Source organism: Rhinoraja longicauda, chromosome 22, assembly GCF_053455715.1.
Source record: "Rhinoraja longicauda isolate Sanriku21f chromosome 22, sRhiLon1.1, whole genome shotgun sequence".
Taxonomy (NCBI): domain Eukaryota; kingdom Metazoa; phylum Chordata; class Chondrichthyes; order Rajiformes; family Arhynchobatidae; genus Rhinoraja; species Rhinoraja longicauda.
This window is the reverse complement of record NC_135974.1, coordinates 16,516,570-16,541,220: the sequence shown is the minus strand read 5'-3', so window position 1 is coordinate 16,541,220 and position 24,651 is coordinate 16,516,570. Positions and strand designations below refer to the sequence as shown.

At 47.7% G+C, this 24,651-nt stretch overlaps 1 protein-coding gene across 1 annotated transcript in view; it reads left to right on the top strand.

Annotated features, from left to right (window-relative positions):
* Positions 1–24,111, top strand: part of matn4 (matrilin 4) — a 37,017-nt gene extending 12,906 nt beyond the window's left edge. The window contains exons 2-12 of the mRNA XM_078419301.1: positions 6,519–6,671; positions 8,525–9,094; positions 9,952–10,074; positions 11,528–11,650; positions 14,364–14,486; positions 15,489–15,611; positions 17,426–17,548; positions 18,459–18,872; positions 20,891–21,043; positions 22,279–22,383; positions 23,770–24,111. Of these exons, the coding sequence (XP_078275427.1) occupies positions 6,560–6,671; positions 8,525–9,094; positions 9,952–10,074; positions 11,528–11,650; positions 14,364–14,486; positions 15,489–15,611; positions 17,426–17,548; positions 18,459–18,872; positions 20,891–21,043; positions 22,279–22,383; positions 23,770–23,831 (2,031 nt within the window). The 5' untranslated portion in view covers positions 6,519–6,559 and the 3' untranslated portion in view covers positions 23,832–24,111. The remainder of the gene's footprint in view (positions 1–6,518; positions 6,672–8,524; positions 9,095–9,951; positions 10,075–11,527; positions 11,651–14,363; positions 14,487–15,488; positions 15,612–17,425; positions 17,549–18,458; positions 18,873–20,890; positions 21,044–22,278; positions 22,384–23,769) is intronic.
* The last annotated feature ends 540 nt before the right edge of the window (positions 24,112–24,651 follow it).

Sequence of the window (24,651 nt, the reverse complement as noted above, 5' to 3'; positions counted from 1 at the left end):
CCTTTGGCCCAACTTGCTCACAATGACCAACATTCCCCATCTACACAAGTCCCAGCTGCCTGCGTTTGGCCCATATCTCTCTGAACCTCAGTTAGTGTACTTACTCTGGGAGATGGTTCCACAGACCCATTGCAAAACCAGCATCTGCAGTTTCTTGTGATCTCCTATTTTACCCATCTAAGCTAGTCCCATTTGGCTACATTTGGCCCATATCCCTCGAAACCTATCCTATCCATGTACCTGTCCAAATGTTTTTTAAATGTTGCGAGAGTACCTGCCTCAACTACCTCCTCCGGCAGCTGGTTCCATGCACCTACCTCCCTTTGTGTAGAAACGTTGCTACTCGGGTTCCTGTTAAATCTTTCTTTAAAAGACTGTGCATTTACCTTATGTATCCCTAACACAAGCACATTTAACAAGGAAGATTAAGAAGATGCAATCCTCCTGCCTCGTGTGTTCCAGTGTTATGATTATCAGGACTGAAGAAGGGTCCTGACCCGAAACATCATCTATTCATTCCCCCCAATAGTCAAGAGAGTCAAGTCAAGAGTGTTTAATTGTCATATGTACCAACAATGGAACAATGAAATCCTTATTTGCAGCAGCATAAAAGGTCTATGAACACAATACTCATAGATAATATATAATAAACCGAAAATTAATAAGATGCCATCACAATGTTTAAGAAACATTTGGACAGGTACATGGATAGGAAAGGTCTACAGGGATATGGGCAAAATGCAGGCAGGTAAGACTAGTGTAGATGGGGCAAGTTGGTCGGCGTGGGCAAGGTGGGCCAAAGGGCCTGTTTCCATCACTGTATGGCTATAATAAATGAATAGCCCTAAAACTAGAGCAAAGTAAACAAATCCCTTAGTGCAACCAAAGACATTCCATAGTTCATATCATATATCATATCATATCATATATATACAGCGCGGAAACAGGCCTTTTCTGCCCACCAAGTCCGCGCCGCCCAGCGATCCCCGCACACTAACACTATTAACACTATCCTACACACTAGGGACAATTTTTACATTTACCCAGCCAATTTTTACCTACATACCTGTACGTCTTTGGAGTGTGGGAGGAAACCGAAGATCTCGGAGAAAACCCACGCAGGTCACGGGGAGAACGTACAAACTCCTTACAGTACAGCACCCGTAGTCAGGATCGAACCTGAGTCTCCGGCGCTGCATTCGCTGTAAAGACCCTTCAGCTCACTGAGTTCATGCCGACAAGCAATCACCAGCATTATCCTACACACTAGGAACAATTTACATTTTTTTTTACCAAAGCCAATTAACCTAAAAACATCTTTGGTGTGTGGGGAAAACAGGAGCACCCAGAGAAAACTCACACGGTCATATGGAGAACATACAAACTCCACACAGACAGCACCCGTAGTCAGGATGAAACCCGGATCTCTGGCGCGGTAAGGCAGCAACTCTACCACTGCACCACCATGCCCAATGTAATGAGGCAAGTTGAGGTTAATGTTGGAAACTGCTATGTTTCAGATTTCCAAAGCAGCAGTTTTTTTGATGGACAATAGAAACATGCTTGGCCCACATCCAGTCAACAATTAAATTAAAACCAAAAATGGGGTAAATTATAGGTGGTTCACACATGGACAATCCCTGTGATTGATCGTTGGAAGAGGATAATGTGAGTGTACCAGGTGGCTGAAGTCTGAAGAAGGGTCCTGACCCAAAACATCATCCATCGTTTTTCTCGTGAGTTGCTGCCTGACCCGCTGAGTTACGCCAGCACTTTGTGTCTATCTCAGGAGGCTAAACATTCACACTGTCTGCCCCAGCTTGCCTCTCTTCCCAATCACCCCACCACAAACTTTCCATAATAATAATAATAATAATAATAATACATTTTATTTATATAGCGCTTTTCATATACTCAAAGACGCTTTACAGAGATTTTGAGAACATAGGGAAATTAATAAATAGATAAATAAGTAAATAAATAAATGAACAGAGAAAGGAGACAGAAGGTGAGGTGACCTTCAGTGGTTGAAGGCAGTACTGAACAGGTGAGACTTCAGCGATGTTTTGAATGTGGTGAGTGTGGGGGAGTCTCTAACGGTTTGGGGTTGTGAGTTCCATAGGGTGGGAGCAGCGATGGAGAAAGCCCTGTCCCCCCAGGATCTGAGTTTAGTCCGGATGTGGGGGGATAGGAGATTGGCAGCGGCAGAGCGGAGGGTGCAGGTGGGAGTGTGCCTGTGGAGGAGGTCGGTCAGGTAGGATGGGGCCAGGTTATGGAGGGCTTTGTAGGTTATGAGGAGGATTTTGTACTGGATTCTCTGGGGGATGGGCCTTTATACATCGGATATAAGGATTCCCCCTCCCACCACCTCCCACTTCAATCAGTCTGAAGAAGAATCCCGATCTGAACTGTCGCCTGTCCATGTTTTCCAGCGATGCTGCCTGACCTGCTGAGTTCCTCCAGCACTTTGTGTGTCTCTTTGGTCCCTTATCGGGTTTGATCTGATCACAATTGGACACACAGCGGCTCAGAAGAAAACGACACCATCGAGTATGAAAAATGGGCAATTAAACTCACCCGATGTTTAGATTCTTGATTCAATTAACAGCCTGGTGTTTGTAGAAATGACATGAGGAGAATTAAACAGCTATTTATATATGAGCTGGGTGAAGATGGCAACATTAAATAAAAATTACTTATCCTATGATAGAATAAAAAGTCTATTAAATAAATTAATGGTTAAAATATTGCTCTAATATGAATGAAATGGGACAGATAGTGTAGTAATGAAAATAGGCTTGGTACATACATACATATTCCAGACCATTGCAAGGGTAGAAGAGAGACTGACTGAGAACCAAGGCTTTTCCTCTGTCAGCAAGTCTAGAATATAGAACAGTACAGCACAGGAACAGGCCCTTCAGCCCACAATGTCTGTGCCAAACATGATGCCAAGATAAACTAATCTCATCTGCCTGCACGTGATCCATATTCCTCCATTCCTTGCGTATCCATGTGCCTATCTAAAAGCCTCTTAAACACCACTGTCGTATCTGCCTCCACCACGACCCCTGGCAGCGTGTTCCAGGCACCCACCATCCTCTGTGTAAAATAAACGCTCCGCACATCTCCATTAAACTTCCCCCACTCTCACCTTAAAGCAATGTTGCCTAGTGTTGGACATTTCCACCCTGGGGAAAAGGTTCTGACTGTCCACCCTATCTATGCCTCTCACAATTTTATATGCTTCTATCAAATCTTCCCTCAACCTCCGGCGTTCAAAAGAAAGCAACCCAAATTTGTCCAATCTGTAAAAACCTCGAGAATCAGCAGGCAACTCATTGGGTAAAGAAGTTTCTCTTAAATTTCTAGAGCACCTAATTCCCGATGCAATCTATAGCCAAAGAAGTATTTTCCTCTGTGACCCCCTTCTTAACATAGGCTACAGGACTGTTGACTGGCACACAGTAAGTTCATATAGAAAAATAGAGCAGAGTTTTAGAATCACACCTTAGTACTGTAACATTATCCATTCAAAGAAAATAAAGTTCTGGTTAGGTTTAATTCAGTTTAAAGTACATAGATTGAACCACAAGAAGCAATTCCCCTTGTAAACCTAGTGATAGCTTAATTTGGCAATCTCGTTTGGAAAAACAACAAGATTAAAGAGTGTAGGAAAAGGATTATCGTACACGACGTTTGGCTTTGAGGTTGATTCTAAAGCTTGTTATGGTTGGTTTGTGTAACTTTCATCTGAATCAATGTTACTGGAAGATAAACTCTCCACTGGAGTCTGAGCAAATACAGCTGCCATGTTTGTGAAGATTGCCTCTCACAAAATCCTGCCGCTTTTCTTCCTTAGAGCTTTGTTCTTGCTCCAGGTCCCATTCAGACCGCCAAGGTCTCTTTTCAGTCTGATATCCAGATGCCAACATAATCTTGTCTGAAGAAGGGTCCCGACCCAAAACATCACCTTTAAACTGTACAGAAACAAGCCCTTCGGCCCACCGAGTCCATGCCGACCAGCAATCATCCTGTGCACTAACACTATCCTACAATTTACAATTTTACTGAAGCCAATTAACCTGCAAAAAGACTTCTGATCAGTCTGAAGAAGGGACTCAACCCGAAACATCACCTATTCCTTCTCTCCAGAGATGCTGCCTGTCCCGATGAGTTACTCCAGCATTTTGTGTCAACCTGCAGAACAGTATGCCTTTGGAGTGTGGGAGGAAACTAGAGCACCTAGAGAAGACCCACATGATCACAGGGAGAGCATACAAACTCTGTACAGACAGCACCCATAGTCAGGATGGAACCCGGCCACTGGAGCTACAAGGCACCGACTCTACCGCTAACCCACTCTGTTCTCTATTCGTGTTCTCCAGAGATGCTCTCTGACCCGCTGAGTTACTCCAACACTTTCTGTCTTTTGTTTTGCCAAACTAATTTGGCCTACTTGAAAAACATCGGTACAACACTGTTCAGAACCAACCGGTCCTCAAGAAATTGCAGAGTAGTGGAAGTAGCCCAGTCCATCACACAAAGTAGCCTCCCTGCCATCAACGCCATCTACACTTTAGTTTAGTTTAGGTTATTATTATCATATGTACCGAAATATAGTGAAAAGCATTTTTTGTTGCGTGCCAACCAGTCAGTGAAAAGACTATACATGACTAAAATCTAGCCGTCCACGGTATACAGATACCAAATAAAGGGAATAATGTTTAGTGCAGGAAAAAAGTCCAGTAAAGTCCAATTAAAGATAGTCCGAAGGTCTTCAACAAGGTTGATGGTAGGTTGGGACCACTGCCTAGTTGATGAGAGGATGGTTCAGTTGCCTGATAACAGCTGGGAAGAAACTGCAACTGAATCTGGAGGTGTGCGTCTTCACATTTCTGTAACCTCTTGCCTGATGGGAGAGTGATGGGTGAGACTAGTCCATGATTAAGCTGGTGGCCTTGCCGATGCAGCATGAACTGTGGATTAAGTCAATGGAAAGGAAGTTGGTTTGCGTGATGGCCTGGACTTTATCCACATCTCTCTGCAATTTCTTGCGGTCTTGGATGGAGCTGTTCCCAAACCATGCTGTGAAGCATCCCAATAACCTGCTTTCTAGGTGAGAGTTGTTGGGGACATGCCACACTTCCTCAGCCTTCTAAGGAAGTGGAGGTGTTGATGTCCTTTCCAGGGCATTGCTGGTTTAGCTGGTCCAGGCTGGTCCAGGACACGTTGCTGGTGATATTTACTCCTAAGAACCTGAAGCTTGCAACCATCTCTACTTCGGCGCCATCAATGTATACCGGGGTATGTGTAATGCTTCGCTTCCTGAAGTCACGCTGCCTTGGAAAAGCAGCAAACATAATCAAGGACCTGTCACGTCCCAGTCATTCCCTCTTCTCCCCTTTTCCGTCAGGCAGAAGATACAAAAGCTTGAAAGTGTGCACCATCAGAATCAGGAACAGCTGCTTCCACACTGTTGTTAGATCACTGAACGGGCCTCTCGTAACCTAAGGGTGTAGGCTTGATCTTCCCGCCAACCTCATTGCAGCCCTGTACTTTTTTTTAATCGGCACTTTCCCTGTAGTTGTATTCCACCCGAGTTGGTTTCTCTTTGCATTCCCCGCTGTGCTTGTGTAAGGCCGAGATCCAAGGGGGGGGGGGGGGGCAGTGGGAGGCCGTCAACACAAAGGGGAACCTGGCAGGGGGCCGCCCGCTGGCACGTGCGGTGGTCGGCAATAGATACGGCTTTCGGCAAACCTCTGTAACATTGTCGGCACCGGAAACATGGTGACACTTGTCTAGTGCTTAGGTGAGGTCTGCTGTATGATTTTATCAGGTTGTACACAAAACACAGCACCTCACTGTACCTGGTTGCAGGTGACAATAAAATAGCATGGAATTGATTGCACTCATGTATTGTATGGTTTGTCTGGATAGCAAGCAAAACAACACACATCACTGTCTCTCAGTACCCGTGACAATAACAAACCAATACAGTATAAGCCCTCGCGATAACAGACCACGGAGAGTGGATGGTGTCCGTTATTGCCCATTGTCCGCTATTACAGAGTGAGGAGGGGGTAAAGTTTAACCCGAGGCTGTGAGGGAAGAAATGTGGCGTTGGTGGGGGGGGGGGGGGGCATGGGGGGGGGGGCATGGGGGGGTTAAACAAGCGGGAATTTACAGGTGGAGAGTCTCAGAGCCCCCGGCACACCTATGGTGTACCAGGGAGGGGCCCGGTAGTCACACCACCCTCATGCTGCTCGCTCGCTCCGCTCCCGCAACCCTGAGCTCCTGCCACGTGGCGCCGGCTCGTCAGGTAACTGGCAGAAGTGGGTAGGGGGTGTGGGGAGGGCGATGCAATGGGAGCCTCGGTCCACTAGAACCAAAATCCGTTACATAGAGGTCCGTTGTTGCAAGGGTCTACTGTATTTCCAGACAAGGACAACCAATAATAGAAGGGTTCAATGCTGTTCTTTTGTGTTGATAAATGTTTTACCTTCTTCTCTGCCCAGGTTTCTATCTCTCAGTCAATCCCCACTCCTCACTTTGAACCATGAAGTTTGCTCTGGCAACCGCTTTATTCCTAATAACTGAAGTTCTACTAATGGAGGGCGTTCAGTCCGCCAGAATAAAACAGATGAGGATAAGGGACAAAATGCTCGCAGGTAAGAAGGAGCTTTGAGTTAGAAAACAAACCTTGAAGAACAATGGTTTATGGGTCTACACAAGCAACTGCAGATGATGGTTTACAAAAAGAAAGACACAAAGTGCTGGAGTAACTCAGCAGGTCAGGCAACTTCTCTTGCGAAAAAGGATAGGTGACATTTTGGGTCAATCTGAAGAAGGGTCCCCAACCTGAAACCTCACCCATCCTTTTTCTCCAGAGATGCTTCCTGACCCGCTGAGTTACTCCAGCATTTTGTGTCTCTCCTGCTCCTATTGTGTTCTTGTGGAGAAGACACAGGTTTGGGAGGTGCTTTCAGAGTAGCCTAGGTGCGTAACTGCATTGTATATTGATGTAGCCACACACACACATGGGTGCACAATGGTTCAATGGAACTTTATTTGTCACATGTACGGAGGTACAGTGAAATCCACTTTTGTATACAGTTCATTACAAGTATCACTATGCATAAGCACTTAGATACATCTTAGATAAACATCTCAGGTACAGTACAAGTATAGAGCAGTAGTACACTAAGACAGTATACAAAGTCGCCAGATTTGGTGCCATTTTCAAGTCCCAGTTGTTGTAAATGCAGGGTTCTTGGCCTGACCGTATCACCCTTACTAATCAAGAATCCGCCAATCTCCACCTTAAAAATATTCATTGATTTGGCCTCCACCGCCGTCTTTGGCAACGAATTCCACAGATTCACCACCCTCTGGCTAAAGAAATTCCTTCTCATCTCCTTTCTGAAGGTACGTCCTTTTATCCTGAGGCTGTGGCCTCTGGTCCTAGACTCTCCCACAAGTGGAAACATCTTCTCCACATTCACTCTATCCAGACCTTTCACTATTTGGTGTCGGCCTGGACAAGCCTAGCTGTTGATATCCTCCGCCGTTGCCCCACTGTTGCAGGCCATGTCCGGTCCACGTGCTCGGCCTCTTGGAGCGTCGCCTGGTCCACCCGAGCCCCAGGTTGCTGCAGGGCCTCCAGCGGCCCACTCCACCTTCGAAGCACTGCACTGGGCTGTGACTGTTTACATGACTGATGGGGTTCCCACTTGGCAGACACTTTGTAGAAAGGAACTACAGATGCTGGTCCTAATTCCCACACTTTCCTGCTCCTAATTCCCACATTTTCATGAATCCATTGGAAATTTGGGCAGAGGAATGGCAGCTGGAGTTTAAGGTGTACACTGGTGCATTTTGGGAGGTCAGATGCAAGTGGAAAGTGCAAGGGAAATGGCTGGACTCTTGGGAGCATTGATGTCCTAAGAATCTTGAGGTGTAGGCCTACAGGTCCCTGAAAGGTAGCAACACAAATAGATAAGGTGGTCAGACACAAAATGCTGGAGTAATTCAGTGGGTCAGGCAGCATCTCTGGAGAAAAGGAATAGGTGATGTTTCGGGTCAGGATCCTTCTTCAGATTGAGAGTCAGGGGAGAGGGAACCGAGAGATATGAAAAGTATCATAGAACAAATTAATGAACGATATGCAAAAGGACAGATCAAAGCTAACAACGATAATCAAGGAAAGGTGGTCCATTATTGGCTGCGTGAAAGGTACTAATGAGTGATGCAAAGAGTGAAACTTGGCAGAACGACAGTGAAATTAGAATGGTGACTAGGGTGGGGGAGGTACAGAGAGAGAGGGGATGCAAGGGTTACTTGAAGTTAGAGAAATCAATATGCATATCAAAGATAGACACAATAAGCTGGAATAACTCAGCGGGTCAGATAGTGTCGTAGGTGACTTTTCGGGTCGAGACCCTTCTGCGAACCCCTGGGTTGTAAGCTGCCCATTTTGCTGAGTGTCGTGTTGAACTGCAACATGTCCCATCTCTCTTTGCAGACAGAAAGTGCACCACCGGCCCCATTGATCTGCTGTTTGTCATCGATAGCTCCCGGAGTGTTCGCCCTTTTGAGTTTGAGTTGATGAGGAATTTTGTGATTGACATGATCAACTTCTTGACGGTGGGGCCAGACGCCAGCCGGGTGAGTTTGGTCCAATACTCCAGCCAAATCCAGAACGTCTTCTCCTTCAAGACGTTCCAGAAGAAAGCTGACATGATCAAGAGCATCAAGGAGGTGATCCCTCTGGCCCAAGGGACGATGACCGGCCTGGCCATCCAGTACGCCATGAACGTGGCCTTCACTGAGCGGGAAGGTGTGCGGCCCCTGGCCATGAAGATTCCCAGAGTCGCCATCATCGTCACGGACGGCCGCCCCCAGGACAGGGTCACTGAGGTGGCAGCTCGGGCTCGAGAGGCGGGCATCGAGATCTACGCCGTCGGGGTGCAGAGGGCAGAGATGAGCTCCCTCAGAGCCATGGCCTCCTTGCCCCTGGAGGAGCACGTCTTCCTGGTCGAGACCTTCGACCTGATCGAACAGTTTGCCAAAACGTTCCAGGACAAGTTGTGTGGTGGGTATTGGTCTGGTAACTGCCTCTAGTTCCATTCCACTCAGTTTTGCCTTGCAATAACTTCCAATAACACTGTTTGCCTTTTACAGTTATTTATTAACCAGCGTGTGATATATTTAAGAAATAAATCACAAATCTATTATACTCATGGCTGGCACTCTGCTAGTGTCTACGTGATAGACAAAAGGCGACTGACTGACATTAGTAGTCAGTATATAGACATTAGTATTATAATGGCCTTACAATGCTAATATCAGCCAGTTGTCAACTCTGTCATTTAGACACAAAGGTTTTTGGCACTAGAAGTAGAGTTATTAGAGTTATTAATCTATTGTGTTTTTATTATGCATTATCTATGAGTACTGTGTTTACAGGGCAGTTATGTGCTGTAAGTACGAATTTAGTCATTTCGTTGTCACTACATATGACAATTAAAGGCTCTTAACTCTCTCTTCACACTTGGAGGGAATGGACAAGCGTTTCGGGTCGAGACATTTCTTTAGATGTGATCATCATAACACGACAAAAAGTTCAATGTCTTGTAAAATATTCTGCTTATATGTCCCGTGCACCCTGCCCTCTGCCCCCTGCCCTCTGCCCCCTGCCCTCTTGCCCCCTGTTCCATGCCCCCTGCCCTCTTGCCCCCTGCCCCATGCCCCCTGCCCTCTGCCCCTGCCCCTATCCCCTGCCCTCTGCCCTCTGCCCCCTGCCCCCTGTCCCCTGCCCTCTTGCCCTCTGCCCTCCATTCTATGGTCTATGTCATGCACCCGGCTGCAGTGAATGCCTCGTTTGCTTACCTTGATCTAATCCCAGGACTAAACAGCAACCAGTATTGATGCTTGTGTCTAACTTTCCAGCTCAAGACCTGTGTGCTGACGGTAGACACAATTGCCAACAGATCTGTGTCTCCGGCCCAGGCTCCTTCCACTGTGACTGCCGAGAGGGTTATGTGTTGAACCAAGACAAGAAGACCTGCACAGGTAGGTGTGGGGGCTGCTTCATTTACAGACCTTCAGTGGTTATAAATTAGTCACAAGGAACCGCAGGCGCTGCTTTACAAAAAAAACAACACAAAGTGCCGGATTAATTCAGCGGCTCAGGTAGCATCACTAGAGGGGCGGTGAAGAGGGTCCTAACCCGAAATGTCACCTATCCATGTTCTCCAGGGATGCAGCCTGACCCGCTGAGTTACTCCAGCACTTTGTGTCTTATCTCTGGAGGGAATGGACAGTCGGGACCCTTCTTCAGACTGATGTAAGCTGATTTTGACAATTAAACACTCTGGACTCTTGACGCTTGGCAGTACCTCATTCTCCCACTAGAGGGGCAAGCGATGACATCTATCTATCTATCTTCTATCTAAATCTGTTTCTATATACGTATCAGTGATTACGGCAAAACGGTGAACCGTCGCGCCACATTTTTTGCACCGCCTTAATCGCCAATCTCGCGCTCGCTCGGCCGTGATATTTTGATTTAATTTGGTCGCATATTTTTTAAGTTACAGAGGTTTAAAGCGGATTTATTGAAGGTTTTCAGGATTTAGTCTTCAGCTTGTGACGGCTACATTGTTTCGAAAAGTTTCAAAAAAAGAGCTGATTGTTTTAAAGTAGTGTTTTTTGTTATTGCAAGTCACTTGACATACACAGATCAGGAGGACGGGCCCAACGGGCACACTTGGAGAGTAAGAGTGGGGCTGGGGGAGGAGAGAATGGGGGTTGTGGGGACGGGCCCAACGGGCCCGCTTTGCTAGTTTGAAATAAAAACACTGGAGAGAGGATTGAAAATTGATGGTGGTGTATTGTCACATGAGCTAATGCAGTGAAATTATTTTCTTACAAACAGTCCTGTAGCGTGTTACATGTCTCACGTATTTGGGCAGAGGCTTGTAATGTTTTTCAGAGGGGGTGGCGCAGCAGTAGAGTTGCTGTCTTACAATGCCAGAGACCCAGGGTTCGATCCTGACTACTGGGTGCTGTCTGTGCGGAATTTGTACATTCTGCCTGTGAGCTTGGGTTTTCTCCGGGTGCTCCGGTTTCCTGCCCACACTCCAAGGGTTTCGTGAGGGTTTGTAGGTTAATTGGCCCTCTGTAAATTATTCCATGGAAACCACTCCCACTATTCTTCCAGCAGCTGGTTCCATACACCCACCACCCTCAGTGTGGAAAACAAATTGCCCCTAATATCCCCTTTAGATCTTTCCCTAACCTCCAAAGACATGCAGGCTTGTAGGTTAATAGGTTTTGATAAGATTGTTAAAAATTGTCCCTAGTGTGTAGGATGGAGTGAGTGTCGCTGGTCAGTGTGGACTCGGTGGGCCGAAGTGTCTGTTTCTGCGTGGTGTCTCTAAAGTCTGTCAGGATGCATTTCTGGAAGATCTGTAAGGCGGGTGTCGCCTGTGTTGTTCTGACGTGTTTGTACTTGTGTCTGCAGCCATTGACCTGTGCTCCCACGGTGATCACGACTGTGAGCAGATCTGCAACAGCTCCCCGGGGTCCTACAGATGCAGCTGCCGCTCGGGTTTCAGACTGAACCAGGACAAGAAGACCTGCAGCCGTGCGTACTCCATCACCCCATCCTGTCGCCACATTTAATCATTCATTTGTCCTGACCTTGGCTGCTGTCTGTGTGTGGAGTTTTGCACGCTCTCCTTGTGACCGTTTGGGTTTCCTCCGTGTCAAACTGGCCCTTTGGCCCAACTTGCCCACACCGACTAAGATGCCTCATCTACACCAGCCCCACCTGTCCGCGTTTGGCCCATGTCCCTCTAAACCTTCGGTAGACACAAAATGCTGGGGTAATTCAGAGGGACAGGCAGCATCTCTGGAGAGAAGGAATGGGTAACGTTTCGGGTCGAGACCCTCCTTCAGTCTCTTCTTACCAGAGACTGCGGGCTTCACGACGTTAAAGTCCACAGGCCCCGCGGTTGGAGCTTCGATCCCCAGCAAAGGGATGGCAAGCTCCGCGATGTTAAAGTCCCGCATACTTGGAGTGCCCGTCGGTCTCTAGGAAAGGTCTCCAACTCCACAATGCTAGGCCACAGTGGGGACGGAGATAAGATATATGGGGGGAAAAATCGCATCTCCGTCTAGGTAAGAGATTGAAAAAAAGTTTCCCCCAACCCCACCCCGCCACATAAAACAAACCAAGGAACACTAAAACATACTTTTATAACATACTAAAAATAACAACAAAAAAAGAAAGGACAGAGACTGTTGGCAAGGCAGCCACTGTAGTTTCTACCCAGCTGTATCGGGCAACCAAACTATCCCATCACCAACTGGAGAACAGTCCTGTCCTACTACCATCGACATCATTGAGACCTTTGGACTATCTTTAAACGTGATTTACTGGACTTTATCTCACACTAAACGATATTCTATCCTGAATTTGTGTACTGTGATCATCTGATCGTAATAATGTATAGTCTTTCCACTGACTGGATAGCACGCAACAAAAAATCTTTTCACCGTACCTTTATTGTTTCACACGTGACAATAAAACTAAACTAAACTAAAACTAAACCCTCCACCACCTCTATCCACCTATCACTTGCCAAGCTTTGCCCCATCCTTCCTCTCTTCCAGATTCCACAGTCTCTCGTGCCTCAATGGAACCAGTGGAGGTTTAAAACCAATGTCTCTATAACAGGGATAATGTTCAGTACCTCCATCAGTTTAATCCCCCAATCCCCAATCTCAAGGAATAAAGTGAAATGTGGATGCAGCCCAGTCCATCACGCAAACCAACCACCCCCATCAACTCCATCTACACTTCACTCTGCGTCAGGAAAGCAGCAAACATAATCAAAAACCATTCACACCCTGGTCATTCCTCCCCTCCCCTCTCCCGTTGGGCAGAAGATACAAAAGTTTGAAAACAGATTCAAGAACAGCTTTAGGGCAGCAGGGTGGTGCAGCAGTAGAGCTGCTGATTTACAAGTCCCGGGTTCGATCCTGACCACGGGTGCTGTCTGTATGGAGTTTGTACGTTTTCCCTTCGACCATGTGGGTTTTCTCCAGGTGTTCCTCCCACATTCCACAGTTTTGTAGGTGAATTGGCTTTGGTAAATTATAAAATTGTCCCTAGTATGTAGGATAGCGTTAGTGTTAGGGGAGATTGCTAGTCAATGTGGACTCAGTGGGCCGAAGGATCTGTTCCCACACAGTATCTCTAAAGTGACTCAGAAGGTCAGGCAGCATCTTTGGAGAACATGGATAGGTGATGTTTCAGGTAGAGACTGTTCTTCAGACAGTCTATCTGAAGAATGTTCTCGACCTGAAACATGTTCTCCAGAGATGCTGCCTGACCCGCTGAATTACTCCAGTGCATTGTGTACTATATGGTTTTGATTGAAATCATGTATGGACGTATTTTTAACTGGATAGCACCCGAAACGAAGTTTTCATTGTATCTCGGTATGCGTGACAATGTGCCAAGAGGTTTAAAGCTCCAGTGGCCTTGTATGCCCTGGTACCTTTGCTCTCTCCACCACTGTGAGGTAACGTCAAACCAAGTCACATATGATGAGCATTGTAAGGCACTGGGCCTGTGCTCGCTGGAGTTTAGAAGGATGAGGGGTGACCTCATTGAAACTTACCAAATAGTGGAAGGCCTAGATAGAGTGGATATGGAGAGGATGTTTTCACTCGTGGTATAGTCTAGGACCAGAGGGCATAACCTCAGAATAAAACAAAAAACCTTTAGAAAGGAGATGAGGAGGAATTTCTTTCATCAGAGTCTAAGAATAAGGGGTAGGCCATTTAGAACGGCGATGAGGAAAAACTTTTTCAGTCAGAGAGTTATGAATCTGTGGAATTCTCTGCCTCAGAAGGCAGTGGAGGCCAATTCTCTGAATGCATTCAAGAGAGAGCTAGATAGAGCTCTTAAGGATAGCGGAGTCAGGGGGTATAGGGAGAAGGCAGGAACGGGGTACTGATTGGGAATGGTCAGCCATGATCACATTGAATGGCGGTACTGGCTCGAAGGGCCGAATGGCCTACTCCTGCACCTATTGTCTATTGTCTATCAGAGGGTGGTGAATCTGTGGAATTCATTACCACAGATGGCTGTGGAGGCAAAATCAATGAATGATTTAAGGTAAAGATTGACAGATTCTTGATTGATAAGGTTGTCAGGGGTTAGGGGGGGGGGGGAGCAGGAGGATGGGGTCGAGAGGGAAAGATAGATCAGCCATGATTGAATGGCAAAGTAGACTTGATGCCTAATTCTACTCCTTGAACTTATGAAGTCATGTCTTTCTCTCCAGCACTCAACCTCTGTGACCTTGGAAGCCATGGCTGTGAGCATATCTGTGTGAGCTCCCCTGGTTCCTACCAGTGCCGCTGTCGACCAGGATACACCCTCAACCGGGACAAGAAGACCTGCAGCAGTGAGTACAGTAAACCCTCATTTTTATGGACCTCTTTATCACGGATTTTGGTTGTAGTGGTCAGACGTACCGACCTTCGCTGCCGAGGCCACCGCCGGCCCACACAGCTTCCTCGGCCGCTTCCAGGCCACGCCTGCCACCACCACCACTGACCTTTGCCCATACTCCGGCAATGGCCATTGTCTCCACCACTCCTCGCCTCTCCCCCGGCAGCCAGCAGGCTGGGGCCATCAACTCACCTGGAATCCAGGCCCAGCTCCAGACTGAGAGTCTGTAGAAGGGTCTTGACCCGAAACATCACCTATCCATGTTCTCTACGGATGCTGCCGGGCCCATTGACTTATACCATTAACTAGCATCTGCAATTGTTTGTTTCTAATACAATGATAAACCTTTACTTGGTTATAGCGAACCATCGGACACACCCCCCCAACACCCCATAGCCCCCCCCCCCCCACACCCCATCCCACAGCCCCCCCACACCCCATCCCACAGCCCCCCCACACCCCATCCCACAGCCCCCCCACAGCCCACACCCCCCCAACACCCCACAGCCCCCCCCCACACCCCACAGTCCCCCCCCACACCCCACAGCCCCCCCACACCCCATCCCACAGCCCCCCCCCAAACCCCACAGCCCCCCCACAGCCCACACCCCCCCAACACCCCACAGCCCCCCCCCCCACACCCCACAGCCCCCCCACACCCCATCCCACAGCCCCCCCCCCACACCCCACAGCCCACCCACACCCCATCCCACAGCCCCCCCCCAAACCCCACAGCCCCCCACACCCCACAGCCCCCCCCCACACCCCACAGCCCCCGCACACCCCATCCCACAGCCCCCCCCCCACACCCCACAGCCCCCCCCCACACCCCACAGCCCCCCCAAACCCCACAGCCCCCCCACAGCCCACAGCCCCCCAACACCCCACAGCCCCCCCACCCCCACAGCCCCCCCACCACTACCGCCAACCCTAGCTTTACCTTTCCTCTCCGCAGTGGTGAATTACTGTTCATTTGGGAACCACAGTTGCCAGCACGAGTGTGTGAACGTGCTCAATGGATACTACTGTACATGTCAGGATGGGTTTGAACTACAGAGTGATGGCAAAACTTGCAAAGGTAAGTGGGAACTGGCCAGTGTTTCCATGACAGGTTTGCTGTTAGACTTTAGACTTTAGAGATACAATGCAGAAACAGGCCCTTCAGTGCACCAAGTCCACGCCGACCAGCAATCCCCATACACTAGCAGGATCCAACACGCTCGGGACAACTTACAATTTTACCAAAGCCAATTAACCTACACAGAACTAGTGTGAGTGGGTGATCGATGGTCGGCGTGGACTTGGTGAGCCATCGGGCCTGTTTCCATGCTGTATCTTTGAACTAAACTTGACCACTGTAAATAGTTTCGTTTAGTTTCATTTATTGTCACGTATACCAAGGTACAGTGAAAAGCTTTTTTGTTGCGTGCTATCCAGTCAGCAAAAAGATGATACATCTTTACAATCGAGTCGTCCACAATCTACAGATACAGGATAAAGGGAATGTGGTAAACGAGTGATAGAATCTGGAGAACATGGGGAAGAATAAAATGGGATTGGTGTGAGACTGGGGCAAATGGGTTAGCATGGAATCAGTGGGCCAAAGGGACAGTTTCCAAACTGTATGACCCCAAGCTCTTATTGATTGTAACTGCAGTCACCAGGGGCCTGATGTTCTGATCCTGCCCCCCTTTCATGTCTACTTATTCACAGGCAAAACAATGCTGCAGAAGCATTTATTGGCACATCAATTATTTATCAAATCCCCTGATGTAGCTAGAATAAATGTTCCTATCTGGCAGAACCTGTAATGCAAGCACTCATTGTGTAAATATAAAAGCTTGCCTATGATGATGGTCCTTCTTCTGCCAAATTGTTTAAGCCCAGGTCCTCTGGCCATTGAGTCAATTGGAACTGGAACCATTTCAAAGGAACAATCTGACCCTGGTTCATCTTTGACAAAAATGGAAATGCAATCATTATTGATGCAAGCAATATAATACTATGGAAATGCTGCATGCAGGGTGATAAAATACCAGGCAGCAAATAGCATGGTGCTGATCTAGTCATTTTTCTTTTTATTTAGTTGGAAAGTGGTAGCAATGTGAACCTTATTTGCATTTTAGTTTAGTTTAGTTTAGAGATACAGCACGGAAATAGGCCCTTCGGCCCACCAAGTCTGCATCGACCAGCGATCCCCGTACACTAACACTATCCTACACACTAGGGACAATTTACAATTTTACCAAGCCAATTAGCTTACAAACCTGTACGTCTTTGGATTGTGGGAGGAAACCGGAGCATCCGAAGGAAACCCATGCAGGTCACGGGGAGAACGTATAAACTCCGTAGTCAGGATTGAACCTGTGTTTCTGGCGTTGCAAGGCAGCACTTCTACCTCTGCACCACCACGTACCATAGTTTGGAGATGCAGCATGAAAACAGGTCTTTCAGGCCACACCTACCTTCAATCACCCATTCACACTAGTTCTATGTTATCCCACTTTCTCATCCACTCCCTGCACACCAGGGGCAAGTTACAGAGGGCCAATTAACTACCCTCCTACTATCTACCTCATTGGAGACCCTCAGACTATCTTCGATCAGACTTTACTGCACTTTATCCTGCACTAAACGTTATTCCCCTTATCCTGTATCTATCTGTGCACTGTGGACAGCTTGATTGTAATCATGTGTTGTCTTTCCGCTGACTGGATAGCAAACAACAAAAAAGCTTCCCACTGTTCCTCAACTAAACTAAACTAAACTAAACTATATTAAACTAAACTAAACTATGTCTATCCAAAGTACCCAGACGCGTGATGCCCCGGGTCCAGAGACAGCGTTGGTGTGTCGGTATTGTTTGATTCCCACCTGTGCTTTGCCTTGTAGCTGTCAACTTGTGTAACACTATGGAGCATGGCTGTGAATTCAAGTGTGTCAGCACCCCGGGATCGTACTTCTGCATCTGTCCACCACAGAGACAACTCAACCAGGATGGCAAGAGCTGCAACAGTAGGTATCACACCGGCACCATCTCAGTAGTTGGCGTCGTCCAACTACTGCCCTACCCGACCCTTCTCTAAACCCAAACCCCCAGCCCTTCCCATTCATCAACACTATCTCTCCATGGACCTTCTCCATCCCTGAACACATCCTCTCCCCACCGCTTTACCAAAACCACACCCCCATCCCTTCCTGTTCCCCAACACTATCTCTCCATGATCCCTCTCCATCCCTCATCAACCGGTCCTCGACTCTTTCCAAGCCCACCGCCAATCCTTCCCATTCCACCACAACTCTTCCCCCATCTCTTTGCAACCCCCCCCCCCCCACACACCTCTTCCCAATTCCTCAATCACCCTTTCCCAATCCCCACACACACCCCCGTCCCATTCCACCACAACTCTCTTCCCATCTCTTCCCCAATCCTCACACCCCATTCACCCATAACCCTCTTCCCATCCCTTTCCAACCCTCCCATCACCCTTCCCATTCCACCACAACTCTCCCCATCCCTATCCAATCCCACTATCACCCTTCCCATTCCTCCACAACCTTCTCCCAATCCCTTTCCCAATACTCACCACAATGCCTTCCCATCTACCGCCACCTCAACCCCTCTCTACCAAACCCCTCTTTACACCTTTCTACCCATAGCTTCCCATCCCACCTATGGGTCGCATAGAGGGATCTGGGCCAAATGCAGGCATGTGGGACTAGCACAGATGATGGTCGGCATGGGCAGGTGGGCTGAAGGGCCTGTTTTTTCCCGTGTTGTATGATTCCATGGTTTTATCGCATCCTGATCCCGATCACCCACCCAGACTCCCCTCGCCCCCTCCCTCTGTATATCCTTCCCCAACCACTTCCACCGCCATCCCCTCTTCTCCGGCCCAATCTAACACGATGCTTGTCCGCACAGAGTGCAGCCGTGCCAACATTGACCTGGTCTTCGTCATTGATGGCTCCAAGAGTGTGCGTCCGGAGAACTTTGAGCTGGTGAAGAAGTTTGTCAACAACATAGTGGACGCCCTGGACGTGTCCGGCCAGGGCACGCGGGTGGGCCTGGTGCAATACTCCAGCAGTGTGCGGACGGAGTTCCCCCTGGGCAAGCACAGCTCGCCGGCAGCCTTGAAGTCGGCGGTGAGCGGGGTGCAGTACATGGAGAAAGGCACCATGACCGGCCTGGCCCTCAAACACATGGTGCAGAACAGCTTCACGACCGCCGGTGGTGCCAGACCTGAGGCGGACAACTACCCGCGGGTGTGCGTGGTGTTCACTGACGGCCGCTCCCAGGACAACATCTCAGAGTGGGCCAAGAAAGCCAAAGACGCCGGTAAGATGCAATTCACAAGTGATAGGAGCAGAATTAGGCCATTCAGCCCATCAAGTCTACTTTGCCATTCAATCATGGCTGATCTGTCTTCCCCTCGACCCCATTCTCCTGCCTTCTCCCCAGAACCCCTGACACCCATACTAATCAGTTCCACTTCAAGAACTTGGAACCCGATGGTGTGAACATTGAGAAAAGTGCTGGAGCAGCGCTGCGGGCCAGGCAGCATCACTGGAGAGCCAAACCATCAGCTATCCATGTCCTCCACAGATGTTGCCTGACTCGCCAAGTTACTCCAGCACTTTGTATCTTTTTTAGTAAACCACCCTTGTCAGCCTTGTCTCCTTTTTATATCTAGCCTTTGTCCACCCATCTGCCAAACAAACCCCAACCCCCTCCTCACCCTGTATCTACCTATCACCAGGCTATGGCCAGCCCCCACTTCTTTTCCAAATTTCTCTCTCCCCTACTACAATCAGTCTGATGAAGAGTCCCGACCTGAAATGTCACCTATCCATGTCCTCCAGAGATGTTGCCTGACACCGCCTGGCCTTCATAACAAGACGAGTTGAGTATAGGAGCAAAGAGGTCCTTCTGCAGTTGTACAGGGCCCTAGTGAGACTGCACCTGGAGTAATGTGTGCAGTTTTGGTCTCCAAATTTGAGGAAGGATATTCTTGCTATTGATGGCGTGCAGCGTAGGTTTACTAGGTTAATTCCTGGAATGGTGGGACTGTCATATGTTGAAAGACTGGAGCGACTAGGTTTGTATACACTGGAATTTAGAAGGATGAGAGGGCATCTTATCGAAACGTATAAGATTATTAAGGGGTTTGACACGTTAGAGGCAGGAAACATGTTCCCAATGTTGGGGGAGTCCAGAACCAGGGGCCACAGTTTAAGAATAAGGGGTAGGCCATTTAGAATAGAGATGAGGAAAAACATTTTTAGTCAGAGAGTTGTGAATCTGTGGAATTCTCTGCCTCAGAGGGCAGTGGAGGCCAATTCTCTGAATACATTCAAGAGAGAGCTAGATAGAGCTCTTAAGGATAATGGAGTCAGGGGGTATGGGGAGAAAGCAGGAACGGGGTACTGATTGAGAATGATCAGCTATGATCACATTGAATGGCGGTGCTGGCTCGAAGGGCCGAATGGCCTACTCCTGCACCTATTGTCTATTGTCTATTGACACCGAGTTACTCCAGAACTTTGTGTCTTTTTTTTGTAAACCGGCATCTGCAGTTCATTGTGTCTACATGAACACTGGAGAGGGTCCCAATCCTAAATATCACCTATCCATGTTCTCCAGATCCGCTGAGTTAGTCTAGCATCTGTGTTCAGACGCAGTGTGACATAAGTTCATACGTTATAGGAGCAGAATTAGGCCATTCAGCCCATCAAGTCTACTCCACCATTCAATCATGGCTGATCAACCCTCTCAACCCGATTCTCCTGCCTTCTCCCCATAACCCCTTACACCCTTACTAATCAAGAATCTGTCAATCTCCACCTTAAAAATATCCATTGACTTGGCCTCCACAGCCTTCTATGGCAATTAATTCCACAAATTCGCCACCCTCTGACTAAAGAAATTCCTCCTCATCTCCTTCCTAAAGGTACATTCTTTTATTCTGAGGCTGTGGTCTCTGGTCTTTGACTCACCCACTAGTGGAAACATATCCACATCCACTCTATCCAGGCCTTTCACTATTCGGTAAGTTTCAATGAGATCCCCCCCCCCCCCTCCCCTCATCTTTCTAAACTCCAGTTAGTATGGACCCAGGGCCATCAAATGCTCATCATATGTTAACCCAATAATTCCTGGAATCATTGGCGTAAACTTTCTCTGGCCTCTCACCACCCTTGTGTTCAGATGCAGTGTGACATTGGGCAAAACACAAGAGGCTGCAGGTATTGGAATAACACACACTTGCACACATGCACACAAGTGGTCCTACAATGGATAGATGCCATCTGGCTGCCCTCTGTGCTGAGCTGACCATGTATGATCCACTGTTGCAGGTATCACCATGTATGCAGTTGGCATTGGGAAGGCAGTGGAGGATGAGCTGCGGGAAATCGCCTCGGAGCCCGTGGACCAACACTTCTTCTACGCTTCGGACTTCAGCGCGATTGATCACATCGCTGAGAATCTGAGGCTCAACATCTGTGAGGGTAAGTGTCACCAGTCTCGGTAGCAGCCTGGACTTCAGTCCGCGTGTCACTGCGTCACGGTGTGGAGGGGCCAGGGGTGGGTGCCGTGTGCCATGAAAGCAAGCATAGCATTGGGCTTCATCACCACCTCATCTCCCTTGGCATCCACTTCCAGGGACCTCTGTACCTATACCCCTAGGCCTCTTGAAGGATATGTTCAAGTTCAGGACCTCTCCAAGTCTTGCATGAGTTAAATATGTGTAGGCGCATGTCGAAAGTCTAATGATTCAACCTAATGTAGATTAGGATTTAACCTTTGTTAGTTCATTCTCTTTGCCATCTTTGAGATAAGACATTAATCCATCCACTCTCTCAGAGAGATGTGAAAGATCCCATGGCAAGAAGATCAGGGATGGTGTCCTGGGTGTCCTGGCCAATATTTACTCCAGTCAACAGCACTAAAAACAGATTATGTGGTCATCGTCAGGCTACTATTTAGGTTGGTCCTTCCAACCGAGTGATATTTGACGGAGAAACAGATGCTGGAATCTGGAGCAACAGATAATCGTCTGGAGGAACTCAGCGGATCGAGCAGCATCTGTGGATGGAAAGAAGTGGTCTTCATTTTAGGTCGTTCCTCTGATGGATTGTTTGATGTTTGATTGATCTATGATGAATGACTCAATTTAACACATGTGGGCATCCCTGGGGAAATGTCGCCTATCCATGTCCCCCAGAGATGCTGCCTGATCCGTTGAGTTGTGTTATCATATCATATCATATATATACAGCCGGAAACAGGCCTTTTCGGCCCTCCAAGTCCGTGCCGCCCAGCGATCCCCGTACATTAACACTATCCTACACCCACTAGGGACAATTTTTACATTTTACATTTACCCAGCCAATTAACCTACATACCTGTACGTCTTTGGAGTGTGGGAGGAAACCGAAGATCTCGGAGAAAACCCACGCAGGTCACGGGGAGAACGTACAAACTCCTTACAGTGCAGCACCCGTAGTCAGGATCGAACCTGAGTCTCCGGCGCTGCATTTGCTGTAAAGCAGCAACTCTACCGCTGCGCTACCGTGTTCTGCACAAGATTCCTGCATCTCCTTGTTCCAGGTGTCTCTAGACTTTATTAATTGACTGTCCCCTTCCCTAACTGCAATAGTGACTAATGTTAAAAGTGTAAAGGGATTGAATTGCACCGTGAATGTTAATGTACTATATAAATACATGTCTTTCTTTCTTTCAGAGGAAGTTATTGGACAGGAAACAATTAAAGACCCATGTGCGTGTGAGACTCTGGTTGCCTTCCAACAGGACACACTCTCGGCGTTAGAAGGATTCTCTCAAAAACATATCCTTCACTGGTGTAGGCAAGCGAATGAAAGTATCAGGTCAAATGGTATATGCAGTAAAGTCAATACAGACAAGACTTAATTGAGCAACACATTGCTACCACTTTAGACTTTAGAGATACAGCGCGGAAACAGGCATTTCGTCCCACCAAGTCCGCGCCAACCTGCAATCACCCCGTACCACTATCCTACACACTAGGGGGGATTTACAGAAGCCAATTAACCTACAAACCTGTACGTCTTTGGAAAGCGAGAGAAAACCGGAGCACCCGGAGAAAACCCACGCAGTCACAGGGAGAGCGTACAAACTCCGTGCAGACAGCAGCCGAGGTCAGGATCGAGCCCAGGTCTCTGGCGCTGTAAGGCAGCAACTCTACCGCTGCACCATTGTGCCCCCCCTAAGTTATTGGAATGTGGGACATTTTGTGTCCTACTAAAGTCCCAGGACTCAAGCAAGACAAACAGTCGAGAAGGCATGATCGAGAAGAAGGTCAAACTGGTTTTTGATACACATGGGTTTCAAAAAGCAACTGATTGAAAGGAGAGGTAATGGGTGCCCTAAGGTGCACTGCCACACATACAAAATAATTGAATTAAATTAGGGACCTCACACAAATAAAATAATTAAAACCTTCTTCTCAGGGCAGAAATGTCAAAGACTAGAGGGCACCTCATTGAGAGAGGAATGATGTAGTAGATACCTGAAGGGCAACCTTTTCCACAGTGAGAGTGTTGGGTATATGGAACAAACTTGCAGAAGACGTAGTTGAGGCAGGTACTGGAACAACCAGGTAGATGGATAGGAAAGCTTTAAAGGGATATGGGCCAAATGTGGGCAGGTGGGAGAGTGTACATGGGCATCTTGGGCAGTTTGGGCCTATGGGCCTGTTTCCATGCTGTCTGACTCTGCTATGTCTCTGTGGTAAGATATATGAGGAATGAATGGCTATCTGTGTTTTGTGTTTATCCAACATTTCCAATAGCTACTACTGCACCTTTCTCCAGAGTGTAGATGGGACATCTTGGTTAGCATGGGCAGGTTGGGCCGATGGACCAGTTTCTATGCTCTACAACTCTACAACCCTATGACTGTGACTCTATGGTAAGATACAGGAGGGATGAAAGGCCATCAGTGTAATGTGTTTATCTAACATTTCCAGTAACTACTACTGTACCTTTCTCCAGAGTGTAGATGGGACATCTTGGTTAGCATGGGCAGGTTGGGCCGATGGACCAGTTTCAATGCTGTACGACCCTGTGAGTCCATGGTAAGATACAGTCAGGATGAATGGCTATCAGTGTTTTGTGTTTATCCCACATATCCAATGGCAACCACTGCACCTTTCTCCAGAGCTGAGCTCCAATTGTTCCTTGACTTCAAACACTAGCCCAGATGACAGCCAAGCTGGAAGATTTGGAAAACCGCACCCTCAGATCAGTGAAATGAAATGCAAAAGTCGATCGCCACCATCGTCACATCATCAGAGGTGTTTCTAAATCGCTAAAATTGATTTAGCTCCACATGTTGTTTCAGTTTCTGACTGTTATTTTTTACAAAGAAAATATTCATTTAGGATGCCTTTTTTCTACTGCTTCGAAATATTTAACAGTAAAGGACCGTTTTTACAAGATAATTTTACAAGATGTATACCTGTTCTCTTTTCATATTGTGCCTGTGCATGCGATACAAACAGTTTGAAGATATAGACCTGTCAAACGACACATTAGTCAATGGAAACAAGGGGTTGAATAGCATCAAGTCTGCCCGGATACAAGAGGGAGGTAGGAATGGGTTAATGAGCTGTGGACTTGAGGCTTGCTTCAAAAGGAGATGAGGTTTCGAAATTGGTGAGAATATGAAATAAAAACTGAAAATGCACAGACTCCTAAAGGAAATAGTTTGGTTAGGGATCAGTGACAGTGAACAGCAGGTAATACCCATCGAGTCTGTCCCATCTTTTGTGGTGGAGAAAGCGAGTCTCAGAGCATTTACTCTATGATCACTTGATTCAACAAGGCATGAGTGGCTGTAGACCAAGTACTGGTAAATGGGGTTAATAGAAAGGGGTGGCACAGTGGCGTAGCAGCAGAGTTGCTGCCTTACAGCACCAGAGACCCAGGTTCAATCATGACCTCGGGTGCTGTCTGTGACTGTGTGGGTTTTCTCTGGGTGCTCCGGCTTCCTCCCACATTCCGAAGACCTGCGGGTTTGTAGGTTAATTGTCCCTCTGTAAATTGTCGCTAGCGTGCAGGGAGAGGGTGTGAAA